General features: G+C 37.5%; 2 protein-coding genes across 2 annotated transcripts; both read left to right on the forward strand.

Annotated features, from left to right (window-relative positions):
- Positions 1–641: 641 nt before the first annotated feature.
- Positions 642–3,973, forward strand: LOC140150005 (retinol dehydrogenase 11-like). Its single transcript, XM_072172008.1, has 5 exons — positions 642–813; positions 2,059–2,165; positions 2,641–2,776; positions 2,975–3,181; positions 3,756–3,973. Exons 1-5 carry the CDS (start codon positions 642–644, stop codon positions 3,971–3,973), a joined length of 840 nt encoding a protein of 279 aa, XP_072028109.1.
- A 2,222-nt stretch (positions 3,974–6,195) lies between these two features.
- Positions 6,196–14,360, forward strand: LOC140149694 (retinol dehydrogenase 11-like). Its single transcript, XM_072171766.1, has 6 exons — positions 6,196–6,593; positions 8,851–8,957; positions 9,415–9,550; positions 10,154–10,360; positions 12,962–13,169; positions 13,478–14,360. The coding sequence occupies exons 1-6, from the start codon at positions 6,434–6,436 to the stop codon at positions 13,662–13,664; spliced, it is 1,005 nt and encodes a 334-aa protein (XP_072027867.1). The 5' UTR covers positions 6,196–6,433; the 3' UTR covers positions 13,665–14,360.
- The last annotated feature ends 5,257 nt before the right edge of the window (positions 14,361–19,617 follow it).

Raw genomic sequence — 19,617 nt, forward strand, 5'->3', positions numbered from 1 at the left:
ATGAGGGAGTGTCTGCATATCATGGGGCATAAAATCTATTTTTAGTGCTAGCCTTTCAAGCAAAGATACCCAAATTAATTTGTTTTGGATCCAAAACAAGAGAAATAAGGATTCAAATGACCCGTTAGCATCATCTAAATGATAATACTGTTCCCAAAAGCTGCAATAATGCACTCATTATGATCCAATATTACGATTATTGAGTCTAAAATATTAAAGTTGTAAAGGTTGTGGTCAGTGTTGTAGTCGAGACCGGCCTATCTGAGACCAATACCAAGACAGTGACCAGGCAGTCCGAGACCAAGACCAAGACCGACTGGTCCGAGACAGAGACCAAGACGGGTAATATAATGAATGAGTGATAACTATCTCATTGACTGGTACATGATGGGACATAATAATCTATTTTTAGTGCTAGCCTTTCAAGCAAATAATACCAAAATGTAATTCTATGACGCGCCTATGATCATTATGATCCACATAATATGAGGTATTATTTGTGTTTGTCAAATACAGCGTAATATTGGTTTTCTATTATTAGTCATGTTATCATGATACATGAACTTGTTATGTCATCATGATATGAACTTGTCGTTTAGACATTAGTCATCTAGTGCACACTTACGCAGCTTAACACCACCATGACCACTGAAATGTCTCTCGGGTCCATTATACTAACATGCTTAGGTGTATTCTTGCTCCTTTTTGTTCTACTTATCTTATATGCGGGGTACTATTTTAATGGCGGATTTTATCGGCGATATTGTGACCACATAACTGCGACTTTACACGGAAAAACTGCTATTATCACAGGTATGTTATGAAGGCATGTGCACTCAACTGTATTTTGATTAGATCGATTTATACTTATATTCTGAATCCTTATGATGAGAGCAATACATTGCATGGTTTTTACATGGTTTGACCAAACTTTGAAGTTTCACCCTGCATAAGCGGCCATTTTGGATTGATGCAAATTAGGCACTGTTCTTGGATTTTCTTAGGCATATGGAAAGTTTTGGTTACAAAACGATTCTCTTATAAACGCATCTATGCACAGTTTCCACCTCGATACACATGAACACGCAATTTCGTCCAAGAGCTTCCAAGCAAGCTGTGAATTGTCTATATATAGTCTTTGTTTACACTACACGGTTGAGTGCATAGAATCATAAGAGCTGTGCGAGCTTCTAGCTGACCCGTAGAAAATAGGCATCTGTGATTGGAATTTGTCAAAACCTCAAGTGTCCCCTTCATCTAATCAATTTTTTTTAAATATCGAACGGAAGCTAACACTCCCCCTTAAAAACATTTTTTTTCATTACGTCAACAGATAAAGCAATTCAATGTGGCAAATCTGTTGAAAATTCTTATGCTTTATATAATATGTATTATTTAATATGCTTTCTTGAAATGGAACCGGTGATTAAATGAATTCTGTTGCAATTAGTGGTGTGTTTTAAGTCCATATCCCTTAAAATAACTTCCCAAAATAAAAATCATGGATTTTACTGTAGAAACATATGGTGGGTTTCACTCCTTTCGACATCGATAGGCGGCCATGTGGGTTACAATTTTTATCTCTAAAATAAAGGATGGATCTAATTTACGATTATTTTAAGCCATTTGAGTGTAAACACAAGACAGCGTTTTAGCATGTCAGATGAATGAATGAATGAATGAATGAATGACCTCAGGGGTTGTACTCGCCCCATCCTTCGTAGGACGGGGTTTAGAGTATGGAATATATACACATATGTATGTACGTCGACGCGTTCCTATCTACATAGTGATTATTTTAAGCCATTTGAGTGTAAACACAAGACAGCGTTTTAGCATGTCAGATGAATGAATGAATGAATGACCTCAGGGGTTGTACTCGCCCCATCCTTCGTAGGACGGGGTTTAGAGTATGGAATATATACACATATGTATGTACGTCGACGCGTTTCCTATCTACATAGTGAAAACGTGATGTGCTAATTATTAGTCTAATGTTGATGATACGGTTTCTTTTGATACGGTTTCTTTTGCATGTATTGGAAAAAATGCTTCCAGGTGGAAATGCTGGAATTGGCAAAGAAACTGCCATTGATTTTGCACGTCGTGGAGCACGAGTTATTATTGGCTGCAGAAATCCAAAGAAGGCCACAGAGGCAGTCAAGGTAGGGAGAATCAAATTGTGACGTGCACTGAAGACAAATGATCACAATCAAGGCTTGTCATTGGCTGATTGACATGAAAGTTGATAAAGGCATTGCATCACAGGTGGATGTGATGTTTTCGGTTATTATATTACTTCCAGTGGCGTAATAAATTCCGTGTGAGCAGAATAACTTTCTTCGAACAAATACCCACTGTAAATTTGCCGCTTTGTAGCTAGCAAGCATTTGCCCCCATTCACCCACCGCGATCTACGCTTATGAATTTACGAAGTGATATTACTACTTACTTTAATATGAATAAAATGTTCGAATCCTTTTTCAAGGCACAAACATGTTTCAAACATAAGAATGACACCACAACAATAATTGTTTTCCGACTATTGTTCTGTTCTTAAACATTGTTATTCTTTTCTATTGTTTTCTTTTTGTAATAATTACTCTTGTGTTTGTTTATTCGTCTTCTTATTGATACCAGGAAATTCAAAGACGCTCTTTAAGCAGCAATGTAGTATATATTCCACTAGAACTCTCCGATCAAGATTCCGTCCGCGAATTTGCCAAAACTATTTTGAAACAAGAATCACGAATTGATTATCTAATCAATAATGCAGGTAAAATAACGATATACGTAATGTACACGGGCGGGTAAAAACGGGTCTCAAATTGTGAAGTTTGGAGATACCAAGATTGCAATACGCTTTGCTTAATTTTCACTGAGGGAGAATGTGGGAGGCTACTATTAGGCGTGCGATCCTGTCTAACTTTTAGAGGGGTTCTAATGAAATATTAATGTTTTCGCTTATTTATAGGTATCGGCAAATCAGCCAAGGGTCACCGCACGAAAGAAGGCTATAATATGGTTTTTGCTGTGAATCACTTTGGACACTTTCTGCTTACTATGTTATTATTGGACCGAGTCAAAAAATGCGCACCTAGTCGTATTGTTAATGTCTCATCCATTGCTTATACCTTCGTGAAAGAAGGAGATCTATATTTTACGCCAAAAGACGCAGAAGGTAAGAATATCGGCATGGATGGACCAGATGATGGAGTAAAGTCCGAGAACTACGGTCTGGATTTACCAAATCCAACCTCGAGAACTATGACCTTGAAATGTGTGCATGCAAGGATAAATGGCTGAATTGAGAGAAGATACTAAACTATATTCGTAGAACTTAACTTCAACTTAAAAATTACTTCAGCCCCACCCTGACCATAATGGTCACTGAGTTACCTCAGTGGCACATTCAACTGCTTGATTTATAATAATTATTCAATGATAGATTAAATTTTTATTTATTTTTTTAAGTTTTCTTTCACGAAGTCAGGAAAGAAGGGCATTTAACCTGTGATACTTAAATTAATGCTCCTATTTCAAGCAAGCGTCTAAATAAGCCTTCAAAATCTCGAAATGTGCCAATTTTCTACTTGTAGCCATTTGTGTCAAGTTTTCACCTCATACGAGCATCTTAAAATTGACCCCACATCAAAATGCACTGTCCTGTTTCAATTATTCTGTTTAAACGTTTAAACGTTTAAATTATCAATTATTTGGAATAACAAGATCATATTTTCACCCTGTTATGGCAGGTCGAATATATCCCGGTCTACGAGAATACGCGAGAAGTAAACTGGCTAACGTATTATTTACCAAAGAGCTTGCGCGACAACTTAAAGGATCTGGTGTCACTACATATTCGTTACATCCAGGTGCTATAAAGTCTAGTATTATTGAGAAGGTAAAGGCGACTAACCAGCTTTCCCGAATAAAGTACTGGTTCTACAAAGGTTTCTTTTGGCAAGTATAGGTGAACTTTACGATCTGATATTAAGGAATCGGATATCAACGTTTGCACAGTATTTTTTGTGGGACATAAGAGTACATCATACATGTACATGTATATCGAAATGCATTCTGAATACGAGGAATATCCTTCTGAAATCAAATAATTTTTGATATTTTGAAATTCGCGATATAATACAAGTTTAATGATATATTATTAAAATTTGATATTTTTAAAGTTTTTGTTCTCGAAGTAAACTTTAAAAATTTAATGATATGTACATAAATTGTATGTAGCTGGGATGAAAAGCCGACCATCAATTGAAAATTTTGACTTTTCATATTGAAAATATACATTTTCCCAAAAGATTTTCATGCCTTTCCTGGTATTTATTGTATTCAAAATGCAATTCGATATGTCTGACGTGCTCTCAGGTCCTACAAAAATACGTGAAAACGTATCCGAGTCCTTGAGCGTATAGAATTTACAGTGTCATGAAATAACAGGGTCCACACCCCATAATCAATCTCCTATTTTTATGTGTTAAAAGGTACAAATGAATTTTTCATTTCCTCCCTGGTTCATTCAAAACACAATTTTGCTTCATTTTTATGATATCCTCTACCATAAAACCAACAATTTTTGGTAGGTAAGCGGGTCACACAAAAAACAAAAAAAACATCGATGTCATATTGTTGGGATCGGGTCATCAAGCAACTTCCTCACCGATTGACCTCATCCACCCATCTGGTTGACATATGATTTAATTAATCACAATTTAAACTGTTCCCAGATGACTGAGAGAGCACACAGTGTTAAAGAAGTGACATTTGCTATGTCCACTTAACTTTTATGAATGAGTCCAAGAAAGCCACTTCTAGAAGAGAGCCAATACAAATAATGAAACTGAGTAATTGACAACGAACCCTTATTTTGCTCTCTTATTTTTTTTTTTTGGTGGGAAGCGATGAGAGAGCCGGAGCACAAACGACCATTTACTGCGCTCTTGAGGAGTCTATAACGCACCTTTCAGGGCGTTATTTTGACAATTGTCGTGTAGAAAAGGAGTCCAAATTGTTTCATGACGACGGATTGGCAAAGAAATTATGGGATGTTAGTTGCCAAGCAACTGGTCTTTGAGAAGACATTGTTATCACATAGCAACATATTGTAAATGCTAAATGTGTGTCACTTTCTTATAAACCCGGAATATGTCGACAGTAGCTATCAGTTCACAAGATGTAGCATTTGTTAGACAAAATTATTTTTATGTCTTCTAATGTAATTTAATGTAAATGTAATTTTCAGGCCTTAATTTTGTGTACTTTTTAGCAAATAGAAACATTCAAACATCACCAACTAGCCAAGGAGATGAAATTAATGATCAATAGACAGGGAAAGAAGAACCAAGCATCGCACACTAGCACAATTATTTAATATGAAATTACAATGAAAACATAACATGCATAGGCAGATAAACCGGAGAAAAAACCCTCTGGACATACCTGCCTGTGCGGGGACTTGAACCCCAGACCTTTCGCTTGTCGGGCGATGGCTCTAACCACTGAGCTACACAGACTGTCCCTGATGATTTAAGTCTGGTTTGATAATGAGTAGGACATGTATACTTGCGATATATTGAGTTGAATTCCACATGTTTGTTGTTTTGTTTATATGGGTTGATAGTTTTATAGGGCCTATCATATTAAAATGATCTGATCAATCACAGGCGTAATTGTTTTAAGACCTATGGGTCAATATTCTTAATGTTGCAATGCTAGGTGATGTGGCTAGGGGCTAGCCTTTAAAAAAAAGTGGAAAACCCTTTGTCCCCCTTGATACACAAAAACTTTTTTGTCCCCTCTTTGAAGTTCCAAAATTTTGTTTGGTCCCCATATTATATTTACCAGCTCCACCAAAGTGTTTTTGAAAACTCCCTACCTCAGCCTATATAGCCATGATATCTCCATCATCATTAGGGATGCACCATTAGATTATCAGGGGGGGGGGGGCATGGGAGTTTGGGTCAGGCAGAATATCTTTTTTTTCGCCGCCGAAGGCCGCTTTTTTTTTTTTTCGCGGCCTTCGGCGAAGTATTTATTTTTCAATTTCAATGTATATACTTTATACAAAGTTGGGTGGGAAAATTTTTTTTTACTCATCAGAGAGGCAATTTTTTTTTTCGTCTCACTAGTGGGCGAAGTTTTTTTTACAAGTACAATAGATACAACTCGCTCAACAACTCGCTTCACAACTCGCCCCACAACTCGCCCTACAACTCGCTCCACAACTCGCCAAAGTACAACTCGGCCATACACAACTCGCCACTTAGACACTCCCTACTCTCTGTACGGTTCAGGTATTATTCGTGTTTACCAAACAAATATTGGTTTTCTATTATTAGTCATGTTATCTAAAGACATACAGACATCAGTCAGCTAGTGCACACACAGCTAAGCACCACCATTTTATATAGCCACTGAAATGTCTCTCGGGTCCATTATACTAACATGCTTAGGTGCATTATTGCTCCTTTTTGTTCTATATATCTTATTTGCTAGGTACTATTTTAATGGCGGATTTTATCGGCGATATTGTGACCACATAACTACGACTTTACACGGAAAAACTGCTATTATCACAGGTAGGTGATTAAAGCATGTGCAATCTATTGCATTAAGGGGGAATAATACGTACCTGATTTTCATCAGTACCCCTCTTCTTTTTTTTTGCATAAATATGTTCATCATCTCATGTCCTGAACTTATAAAATATATCTACATACAAAGTGCTTTTAAACCATTTTAGTAAGTCATTTTAGCCCTATATATTTTTTGTTTACTGTATCCTAGTAACTCAGATGTGTGTTTCATAACAAACCATAATTTATTCTATTCAACATGTTCAAGTAGCATACATGAATAGAATACATTAAATCTTTTGTTATACTCTCTATAGAAAATCTAGTGGTGCATGCAAAATATAACACTGAATAAATTAAATAAACACTTACACAATGGATGCATAGTCATTAGTCAATTTAATACTATAATGTGTTGTTAGGAGAAGAAAAGGCTATAGGTCGTCATAGGTCAGGTTATAGGTCAATTGGTTCAGGTCATATTTAAGCATCAATTTTGAATACACATGTGAGAGTCTGTGATATCATAATGAGGCATAATTTTGATATTCTGTCTTTAACTGGATATATATCGAGAAGTGCAAGGTGGATATACTAATATACCTTGGGATGTAAATGAAGAGTACAATTTAGAATGCCTAGTTGAGATGGATTTCACAAATAAATATAAAATAGTTACCAAAATCACAAAAGTTAAGCTTACGGAAAACTACCCAATATGGTGGTATAGGTGACAAGAAATACAATTTTTCAACATTGCTGTAGTATGGTTGTGGTAACCTGTTAATTAAGTTTCAGTTTTAATTAAGTTTCAGTGAAATAATGTCGCAAGTTAAAAATACAAAATATAGCTCAAATCATCAGTGATGTACCTCCTTTTGGCTTCTACCTTTTAAAGCATGTAAGCTACATTGATACCGATGCCACCAATAAAACGAGAAGATTTGCCCCTTCATTTTGCATACCACTTTGTCCAATTTTTTTGTGTGTAATTTCTTCACAAAATGCAAAAAAATGCAAAACAAATCAATGGGTGTAGTACCCCCTTAAGCTTCTGATTAGGACTAGACTCGCTCTCCAGTCCTACGATACCGTACCTAAGAACTGGCTCACGCCATTTTGTCTATCTATGAAAAATACACTCTTAACGGTTTTAACACTTTTACAACTTTGGATGTACTATTGTCAAAATACATTATTGCCAAACAATATAGAATAGAACATTTTATGTCAACTTGTCAAAATATTAAAGAAATGTGCTACCTAAACTTGTGGCGACTAGGCAAAATAATTCCCATTCAAACGCATGGGAAACAGAAAGTGCATATTAACACAGGCTAATTAGGACTACCGTGAATGGAAGAGACACGTAAAGAGACTTTATTTCCTCTATACGATTCTGTTCTTCATCAGGGAACGTTGAATTATGGGAAGGGCGACTGGAATTACGTCACAATTTAATATGGTGTATCCAATAGGCGTCATAAGCGGCCATTTTGGTTCCTACATGATGTCTCCTGCTTTAGTTAACAGGTTTACAATTTTAAATTATAAGTTCAGTATTAAAGAGCAGTTTATCTGCTCAAAATGTCGGCTGTTTTTGTCTATTTGGGTTTATTTAACTGCTTATAAATGTACACAGTGATCTTCATCACTTCCAGTGTACTTTTGTACTGTGTTCCTGACACTTCTGTGGGCTCAGTCCGTAATTGGCATTTTTGGCCATCGATTTACCTGTTTTTGCCTACAGTAGTTGTTTGGTTTATCGTGTGTGCTTCTGTGCATATTGATTTTCATTTTCATAATGTGAGCACACTCTAGCAGAAATGGGATTGTCTAGTTATGTATCAAAGTACAGGTAAAATTTCACAAGAGCAATATACAAATCATGGATTTTACTGTAGAAACCTACATGGTGGACCTCACCCTCGTTCGACTTTGATGGACGGCCATACCCCTGGGTAGGGTGGTGAGTTATAATTTTTATCGCTAAATGAGGATGGATCGATGATTATTAAAAACCATTTTGGATTTAAACACAAGCGTCTTAGTATTCTAGATGAATGACCTTTTGGATTGTACTTCCCCCCATCGTAGGACGGGGTTAAAACTACAGGGTATATGCTCGTATGTATGTTCCTGGAGTAAAGCATGTCAGCGTGTTTATCTCCAATTGAAAATGATATGCTAATATTGATGATACTGTTTCTTTTGTACACGTATTGAAAAATAAAACTTCCGGCATATTTTATGTTTCCAGGTGGAAATGCCGGAATTGGCAAAGAAACTGCCATTGATTTTGCACGTCGTGGAGCACGTGTTATTATCGGCTGCAGAAATCCAAAGAAGGCCACAGAGGCAATCAAGGTATGGATAATCAAAGTGTGACGTGCATTGCAGACCAACGAACACAATCAAGGCTTGTTTTTGGCTGATTGGCATGAAAGTTGATAAGGGCATTATGCATCACTGGTAGATGTGATGTCTTCAGTTGTATTACTTCTAGCGGCGTATTAAATTCCATGTGCAGAATAACTTTCCTCGAACAAATACGTGCTGTAAATTTGCCGATTTGTAGCTAGCATTTACCCCACCCACACACCGGGATCTACGCTTATGGTTCTATGAAGTGATATTTAGTACTTTCTTAATAATATGAATAAAGTTTTCAAACGTAAAAATGACACCGTTACGAGCTGTTACAACCACAACAATAATTGTTTTTCGACTATTGTACAGTTATTGAACACTGTTATTCTTTCTTCTCATTGTCTTGTAATAATTACTCTTGTGTTTGTTTATTTGTCTTTTTTATTGATGTCAGGTAATTCAAAGACGCTCTGGAAGCAGCAATGTAGTATATATTCCACTAGAACTCTCCGATCAAGATTCCGTACGCGAATTTGCCGAAACTATTTTGAAGCAAGAATCAAGAATTGATTATCTAATCAATAATGCAGGTAAAATAGCGATATATGTAATGTACACGGGTGGTAGAAAAGGAACTTACTTTGTGAAGTTTGGAGATGCAATAAATTTTGCTCCATTTTCATTGTGGGAGATTGTGGGAGGCTACTGTAGGCAGGGCCGGATTTACTATTGGGCCTGATGGGCCAGGGCCCAGGGCCCCAAAATTTGGGGGCCCCCAAACTTGCCCTGCGCATCCGAAAAACACCCATGTTTTGGGCCAAAATCCCGGCCAAAATATGACAAAATTGCACAAGTTTGCGAGCTTCGCGCGTACTAGCCCTTTATAATAGCAATTTTATGTTCATTTTTGGTTAAAATATTCTAAAATTGATTTTTTTGCGCGCTCTGCCCGCATGTTAATGGTAAAATCTGAACAATATTTGCTCATCTTCATCTAATTCCGCCGTCACTGTCGATAGTATGCGTAAACCAAAACATGGCCACTTGAGTGCACAATCTGCACATGCCATCCTCACGGTGACTTTGGGGCCTTCAAATTTTGGCCTGGCCCAGTAAAATCCGGCCCTGACTATAGGCGTGCGATACTGTCTAACTAGGAATTCTAATGAAAATATTAATGTTTTCGCTTATAGGTATCGGCAAATCAACCAAGGGTCACCGCACCAAAGAAGGCTATAATATGGTTTTTGCTGTGAATCACTTTGGACACTTCCTACTTACAATGTTATTGATGGACAGACTCAAAGAAAGCGCACCCAGTCGTATTGTTAATGTTTCATCCATTAATCATACTTTAGTGAAAGAAGGAGATCTATATTTTACGCCAAAAGACGCAGAAGGTAAGAATGTCGGCCAGGATTTACCAGATCCACGGGACCCGCGAGAGCAAAGCCCGAGATCTATCACTTTAAAATGTGTGCACGGACATATGGCGGTCGGGAGAGAGGAAGACACTGGACCATATCTGCGTAGAACTCGACGTCAACTAAAAAAATGACCTGAGCTCTACCCCTGACCAGACTGGTCACTGAGTTACCTTGCACCGGTCCATTGTTTGCTGCAGTGAGACCCGAATAAGCCTGAAAAAGATAAATATGGCCTTTAGGTGAGCATTCAAATACATAGACGGCGCGGTGAAAGGGGGAGGTACAGGTCTCCCAAAAAATGCATGGGGGACGTGCCCACTAAAAATCCCAATAGAAGAAAAAAAATAAAGCAATAAGCGCTCTTTGCCCATTTTCCTTTTTAGCCCGACAACCGTGTTTGGGGTCAAAGTGGGGAAAATTTCGGACTAAACACTGCTAAAGTAGCCTGAATTTGCGCGCAAACCAGTGTCCTAGTAAAACAAAATATTATGCTTGTCTCCAAAACCTTTAACGCTTCAGCCGCCACTGTATAAATAGACATGTGGTTTGCTCCTTTACTAGAGAGATTGCGAAGAGGCGTTCACTGCTAACGCCATGCGGTTTACGTATTACGACATTGTGCGATGGAACGTCATAGTGTCGTTCGCATCCAAACTAGTCTCCTACACAGTTTATGTCGGTCCTAACGCTTGTCGTTCCTAGTATAATTGTGATTGCCGCATATAGTCTGGCCTGAGACTACATCCAAACAAGTCTGCAAAAAGTTCATGGTGGTGCTTTGACAAACATATCTAAAGATATAGGAACTACCCATTCAGCTCCATTCATTCGCCTTGGGTGCATCGAACCAAAGATTCTCTGATCGAACCCGCTTTCCTCGGTATTGATATGCAAATACGGCTAGCTGGAGCTTCCAGTTTAGCAAATACTTTGAGTTTTGCGGGCTATTGGAAAATGAGTATTGGACTGGTTCTATTTTGGAATGCTTATTTAAGCATCAAGCGGCAAGTTCGCGTAAAAGCTGGTAACCAAATTATATTGGTTAATTCGGGTATGCTGAATTCAAAAATTTTGTCTGCCAAGCTATATTGAAACCGTGACCCCACAAAGGGGCCAAAAAATAAAAATGCTCTAAATTCACTAAAATCATGTCAAATTATTTGTCTGGGTCTAAGGATCACAAAAATGTAACATATTTGGGCGTAGGACATAATATAGTTACCAAGTTATGAGGCCCAACAGGTCCAATGTCAATACAGGGGTGAAAAACTGAAGTTGCTCCGATTTTCATAAAAATGGATGCAAACTGTTCCTCATGTTCAAGGGATTCAGGAAAAGAATAGTTTTTACTATCTGCGATGTCAAGTTCAGAAGATAAATAAATAAATACAAATTCCATTGAATCCTGTGAAATTATACATATATTTGGAATCTTTGCTGTGTAAACTGCTAAGTAGACATCGCAGATAGTGCAAACTATTCTTTTTCTGAAACTTCTTAGCTAGGCGAACAATTTGCCACACCTTTTACGAACATTTGAGCAACTTTGACTTTGACCATGCGCAACAATCAAATCGACCTGTGACCTTTATTGCCCCATAACTTTTCAACGATAGGTCGTGCACGCACAAACATTACATTTCTGGGATCCGTGGGGCCAGACGCGTAATTTGACATGTTTGAAAGTGTTATCGGAATAAAAATTTTGCCCCTCATTTGTTATCAAAATGTTTTAACTAAAACCAAAACACATGCATTATCATGTTCTAAAAACATTTTGGTGTTCGCTGGGTAGAATCCATAAGCAAAACACTTTGACAGATGTTTAACGCAACGAAATAGCAATGGTGATTAACGACGTGACATGAACTACTGTTGCCTGTCCAAAACAGACAATTCGTACCGCATTATGCCGTAAGACAACACGATCTTGCCTAAGAACATGATAAACCGGAGATTTTTCTACATTTTCCAATGCCTTTTTTTGTCATTTTGGAACGTTATGATTTGCTACCAACCGCAACGTGACCGCCTTACAGGAATTCCACGATTGTCCAATTCACAATGTATATCACCCTCTAGAGGGGCATACTAACTGATTTTGGACTATTGTAACATGCGGTTGCCGTTCCGGTTTCACGTAAAAATCGCAATCTCTCTATTATATCAAAATCACCGGCTTTCTAGATAAGAACAATAATGCGATTTTTATACAGTCTGCCAAAGCACTATTGCGAGTAAATTTGTGAGAGTGAATGTTGGTATGCACTATTGTGCGAAATTAAATCAGCGACCTGAAAGCTTACTCTAGACCTATCACGCGGATCACAGAGAAGCGATGTTAGCAGATTCATTCATACTTTAAGAGTATATCCAACGCATCGACTCAGAACCATGATTTTGATGATGCAACGCAAACGTTTAAATAATTATTTCCCCAAGGACCATTTTATTGCACTTTCACTATCGTTATGCATTGTCGTATATTGCATCTACTTTTCAACATGGGCATACTAATAAACCAATCAATACTTTGGAATAATAAGATCATATTTTTTCACCCTATTATGGCAGGTCGAATATATCCCGGTCTACGAGAGTACGACAGAAGTAAACTAGCTAACGTCTTATTTACCAAAGAACTTGCGCGGCAACTTGAAGGATCTGGTGTCACTACATATTCGTTACATCCAGGTGCTATAAGGACTAGTATTATTGACACGATAAAGGAGACTACCCAGATGTCCCTACCAATGTATTGGTTTATCATAGTCTTCTTTTGGTAAGTATAGGTGAACTTTATAATCTGATATCAACTTGAGACAACAAAATACATGAATTGATATATCAGGTCTTCTATGTTTTTGTAATTGTTTTAGCAACAAGACGAGCTTGATTTACAGACTGCCAATCCTTGAGCATACATTGTTTAGTCTAAATAGTTATATTGATTGAAAACTTGAATGAGTGATATCGAGCTTTTGTTTTAATCTCGTAACATGCTGAAGCCACATATAAAGGAGGGCCAAAGCAAATAAAAAACAAACAACAGCTGACAAATACACGTATTTTACTCTTTTCATTTTGCAGGCTTATGGGAAGTGATGAGAGAGCCGGAGCACAAACGACCATTTACTGCGCTCTTGAGGAGTCTATAACGCACCTTTCAGGGTGTTATTTTGACAATTGTCGTGTCGCTAAGGGGAACAAATTGGCTGATGACGACGGATTGGCTAAGAAATTATGGGATGTTAGTTGCCAAGCAACTGGTCTTTGAGAAGATATTTTTTTATCACATAGCGAAGTATTGTGTTTTAAATACTAAATGGGTGTCCCTTTCCTATAAACCCTGGAATATGTCGAAAGATCTGATTTTGAGATAAAAACCACAATTCTCTAAAGATATAGTATATGTACATGTATGTATCCCACTAATAATACGAGTCACAATGATTCAACCGGGAATTTGTGTTCGTCTTTGCCCCCGAAATTGTTATATTCCTACATGCCCCCGAAATTGTTATGTTCCCCCACCCCGACCAACAAAGCTGGCTACGCCTCTGCCTCCAATACATTTAGTAACTCCCCGGAAGAGAATGACTGCCCAGTATACTCTTACTATAATACGTTCCACATTCGTTTGCAGTAACCTTTGGTATTATCATAAATGCCGTTACCTATTTCGGACAATATTCGAACCTTTTCTTAACGTTGCAATGTAATATGGAATATGTTATAAACATTTGCATGGAATACGTTATAGTTATGTAATATTGCGACTTTTTTTATTAAGGCAATTAAAGTATAAAAGTATATACTCGAATACGGGCTGCAAAGACCCATGGTCAATAACACCTTTTACCCAAGCTCCCTTAAATTCACAACAAAACCCACTGTATGCAATGCGGCCCATACACGTTCAATGTTTTGATCAATATCAAAGACCCTTGATTTAAGAGTGGATACAAAATCTACCATTGTATAGGCCTACGCACAATGGTAGATTTTGTATCCACTTCCCTATTTGGGGTGCGCAATATTGATCAATAACATTGATCGTGTATGGGCCGCATTAGTCAACAAAAATGGGATTATTTCTAAGTTAGCCTAGAGTACATAAACAATGCAAATAATAAATAGTATAAATAACAGATCTGAAAGATATGTTTGATTCCAGTCAAATATTAATATTGTCATGATTGTCATTCTTTGCCAGAAATTATTACATAATACTAGTAACAACTGTGAAGGAGGTTTGTTGGTCATTTTATAAGCCAAAATAATGAGATATAAAATTTAATGAAAGAAAACCACTTAGCCGCTTAACTGTGGAGCTCTAAAGTGGAATAAAACCGGTTTAAATGGCTAACATGACTGCCATTTCAATTCTTATGCGGTCCATACACGTTCAATTTGATTGATTAATATCAAAGACCCTAGATACAAGAGTGGATACAAAATCTAACATTTGAGTCCACTCTCCTCCAAGGTACCCAATATGGATCAATAAAATTGATCTTGTATGGGCCGCATTAGTCTCATAGAGTAGAAATTCGTAAGAAATTAAGGATGCCCTTGTGAGCAAAACACTTTCTAGAACCTATCAAATAATATGTCGTCACTTATCCAATGGGCTATTCGCATGATAATACAATAAAACAGGTGATATATATGAATGGAGATAGTGCATGACTTCAAATATCTAGGTGCATGGACTGCCAGTAGTACTTCAACATCAGAAAGGCACTTGCTTGGAAAGCATGCAACAGCATGGACAAGATCTGGAAAAGTAATCTGCCAAGAGCTCTAAAGATCAAGTTATTTACCACCACTGTAGAATTGGTACTAACATATGGCGCTGAAACATGGACAATAACAACCAAAAAATGAAAAGCTATGGATGGCTGCTATACCCGTCGCTTGCGGAAGGCACTAGATATCTCATGGCAAACACACACCACCAACAAAGAACTGTATGGGAATCTGTTACCAATCTCTGAGAGGCTCAGGATCAGAAGGTTAAAGTTTGCAGGGCACTGTGCAAGAAGCGAAGAGGAAGCAGCTTCAATCGTTCTTATGTGGCAGCCCAAACATGGAAAGCGAACAAGAGGTCCACCTAAGAAGGATTGGCAGATGATACGGGATTAACAGGTGCAGACATCAAAAACTGTATGCTTGACAGAGCAGTTTGGAGAGCCATTATGGGAGTCCGACTACAAGAGTCGACATAAGCAAGCAAGTAAGCAAGTATGAATGGTTGTGGAATCGATCTAGAGGTATTTCCCACTAACATGGCTACCATTTCAATTGTATTAAAGTTTTGCACTGCAGCACTGACAAGAACATTTAGTGGTAGTTCATTTATCATTAAGTAGGCCTACGTGTTTTGGCGCAACGTCAGCCTTCTATTCTTCAAATTTTTTCACAGGAGGAAGATGGCGAATTTCATCATTCGATATCAGCAAAGTATCAGGCCCTTGCAACTCCTATACCAGCGCATAACAAAAAGATTTTTGTTTAATTAACACTGGATGTTTTTATAAAAAATATTGTATGTGATGAAGAAGAGGGCTGGTGGTTTATTTGTGTAAAGGTCAAAATAGGTTTCGGATTGGGTCATGTCACAACAGTGTTTTCTACTTGCCAAAGATGGCGCCTTTTACTTGCACAATTTGTTTAGACAGGCTGTATGTACACAATAACAAATACTATTGAAACCGGATCACCATGTGACACAAATTAATGTGACTACCTTTGAAAAACACGATGAAATAACACAAACGGTCCATGTATCATTATGGTCTTGAAGTCATAATGTACGATCTTTTTTCAGAATTTACCTTTATTTTTTTCAAAACCGATTTTTTGGCATATTTGTAATACTTACACATGTTCTAACTTAAATCTATGAGTAAACTGTCAAATTCGTCCTATTTGTAGTAAAACGGGACGATTTTCTGTTGGTCCGACATAAAGTCATAATTTTTTTAGATTATGACTTTATGTCGGCCACGATCGCAAACCGTAGTCTCGTACAAAACTAGCTTGGTTACGCTACCTCCACATGTGGAGGGAGCGTAACCAAACTGGCCGTGTAGGAGACTAACTCTGAGGCCGCACTCGCTGTCCTAATCCAAATAGTGCGAGATGTTTCGAGTGATAGAGGTGAAGTTTATGATGTTGTTTCTTTGCAAATTCCCAATGTTTTTCGCGTCCAAATGTATTGGGAACTTTCATAATGATTGCATATTATCATTTTAGAAGAAAAAAAGAAAAATCTAAAAATTTAAAAAGATCGTACATTAAGGCTTTAATATACAACTATACTGAAACTTCACAAAATTGGTTGTATGTTTACTGAAGCATGCCGATCAAGATAAATCTAGGGGTTACCACGAGAGTGTACTTGAATCCAAAATGGAAGCCAGATTGGCAAAATAGGGAATTCCATGTCAATTTAAAACATGAGGTTTTAAGGATTTTAGTGTAATGTTGGGATTGTGGCCGCTATTTTAGATTTCAGGAAACAATAGGTGGCCCGTGGCCTATTTTACTTCTTTAATCCAAAGTAACACATATGCCAAGTAAAGGTTTGCCAAACTTGTAGTTTTTCCTGGGAAGGATTGTAATATTGACAAAAGCATAAAATTTATAAAAATTTCATGGGTAGAGATTGGTTGTTAGCGCATCAGGTCATTGCAATTTATCGTTATTATTTTACCTGCATGAGTTGAAGTAAATCGTTAACAATTTTTGTTTCATTTTCATGTTTGAAATATTGGAACATTTTATTCATTTAGGTACAACAATTGGAATAGTCGTTGAAGTAGGTCTACAAATTAACAACGGTTGAGGCACAGTCCTGAATGTGTGTGCCCTAATCAAATGTCGAAGAACAGTTATACACAGTACTGTCGCAATGCAGTCAACTTAAAAATGGCGTGGATAGTTCTTTATGTTTATAAACATGTACGTAATTCTATAATTAAAGGCCTATTCAGTTTTTGCACCTTCGTTAGTGGCATAGATGTGCAGACATAGCCTGTAAGTTGTTTTACATAAAACTGTAATTTCTGTATTTAGAGAAATTATCTACATTTTATAAATTGCGCTTCAACTATATCAATAAGGGACCGTTCATAAATACTTTGGTGGGGGGGACTGGGCAAAGTGTGGGGGGGGGACACAAAAGTGTTGAGTTGCACAAAGGGGGGGGGGGACCAAAAAGTTTTGGTTACTAAAGGAGGGGGGCCAACAAAGTTTTAAACAAAAAAATACCAAAAGAACAAGAGCATACAAAATTTTGCATATGTACCAATAAAGCCCTTTTTTTACCACGATTATGGCCCAAAATAGTGCAAAATACATGTTCTGCTCATTATCGGTGTCCCATTAAAGCCTTTTTGGAATCTCAAAGACTTTACATGTATTCTGCAGTCGCTATAAGAAAAGGGTGATTATGTATGTATCCCTCTGATGCAACCAGGATTTGTTTTTGTCTTTGCCCCGAAATTTATATTTTGCCCCCCTGACCAAGAAAGCTGGCTACGCCCCTGATAAACAAGTCTTAAGTATTAAAAATCTTGAGTATGTGCCCAGATGTTGCTCTGAATTTCCAATGGATAGCGATGGGGCAGGTGGGGGCATGTGCCCTGGGCGCCACTCTTAGGGGGCGCCAAATTGACAAATTCAGCATCGATTCTGCGCCACTCTAAGCGATGAAAGTCAAAATTTTCGCGAGCTTTGCGCGCGCATTTCAGGACAAGGTCATTTGAAAGATCAATTTAAGACCGATATTCTTTCATTATAACCAAAATTAATTAGCGGTAGGCCCTATTTGTGCTCCGGGCGCAATAATTATTTCAAGAATCGGGAGCGACACCTATCCTTAGCCCTGGGTGCCACAAGCCCTAGCTACACTGTCAATTTCCCTTTTTTGTGTTACTTTTATTTATTTGATTACTGAGATTGAGAATGAAACAAAAATTAGAATGCATAAATTGAAATTAAACTTTATACAAGTCACAGCATGTGAAAAACACCTTGAACTTTCAGGCCTATAATTGTGACCGAGGTCCAAGTCCGAGTTTGCACAAATGGAGTAGCCCCCCCTCCCCAGCATGTCTTTTAACATCTTGGAAATGGGGGGGTCAAAAAGTTTTATATGTCTAAAGAGGGGGTCAAAAAGTTTTAGGTTCTCTGGAGGGGGGTCAAAAAAGTGTTGACTCCAAAAATTCCAAGTGCCCAGACCCCCCCCCCCACCAAAGTATTTCTGAACGGTCCCTAATGCTGTTTTGCAAACCTTCTCTTTTCATAAATACCCAATGACAATTATAAAGAATATCCTTATGATTTTTCTACACTTTCTCTGGTACAGCCTTTAATACAGTATTGGTAAGTTAAGGAATCAGCGGCAGGTGTATAGAGCCCTTGAGCAATTAGGTCAACAGTTCAAACTAATTAAGTGACATAATGTTGAAGTCAGTCAACCGTAGTAGAGGACAAACTAAACTCCACACATACGATCAAGCAGATGTTTGATGACGTAAAATCGATAATATGTTACGAATAATATTTGGTAGAAATATATTATCGATTTTACGTCATCAAACATTCGTTAGAACTTAAACATTACTGGAAATAGAATGGCAATAAACGTAGATATGTTACATACAATATTGTACGTCTAATAAAAAGTCTGCATACTGCTTTTCAATGCACGGTCATGCTCTGACAGGAAAACTTGTCTCAGAAACAAAATTTCACAATAGCAATATTTTGCTGAAAAAATAAATAATTTCTGGACAATTCATCTGGTGAAAAATCAATATTAAGTGGAAATAATTAAATATATTTTCAAGGCCAGTTTGTAATGAACCTGATCTTGCATTGGGTTGTTCCATTTAAAATCCACACTACCTATGTGGACGATTTTGGAAATATCTTCCACAGGGGGAGTATGAAGTTTAAATGGAATAAACGCATTAGCAGCTCCATTTAAAAATCTCACCCTCCATCTGGAAGATTCAGGTTGAATCTTTCTCAGAGGGTTTATGAATGGAGCTGCCTAATATGTTCATTCCATTTGAAATTCATACTCCCCCTGTGCAGGATATTTCCAAAATCTTCCACAGGGGTAGTGTGGATTTTAAATGGAATAGTCCATTGTTTGTCCTATGGTTTGTGCAAAATCACAAAGGCATGAATTTGACCTTGCAGGTGCAAGTACT

Source organism: Amphiura filiformis, chromosome 4 (genome assembly GCF_039555335.1).
Source record: "Amphiura filiformis chromosome 4, Afil_fr2py, whole genome shotgun sequence".
NCBI classification, from domain to species: Eukaryota; Metazoa; Echinodermata; class Ophiuroidea; order Amphilepidida; family Amphiuridae; genus Amphiura; species Amphiura filiformis.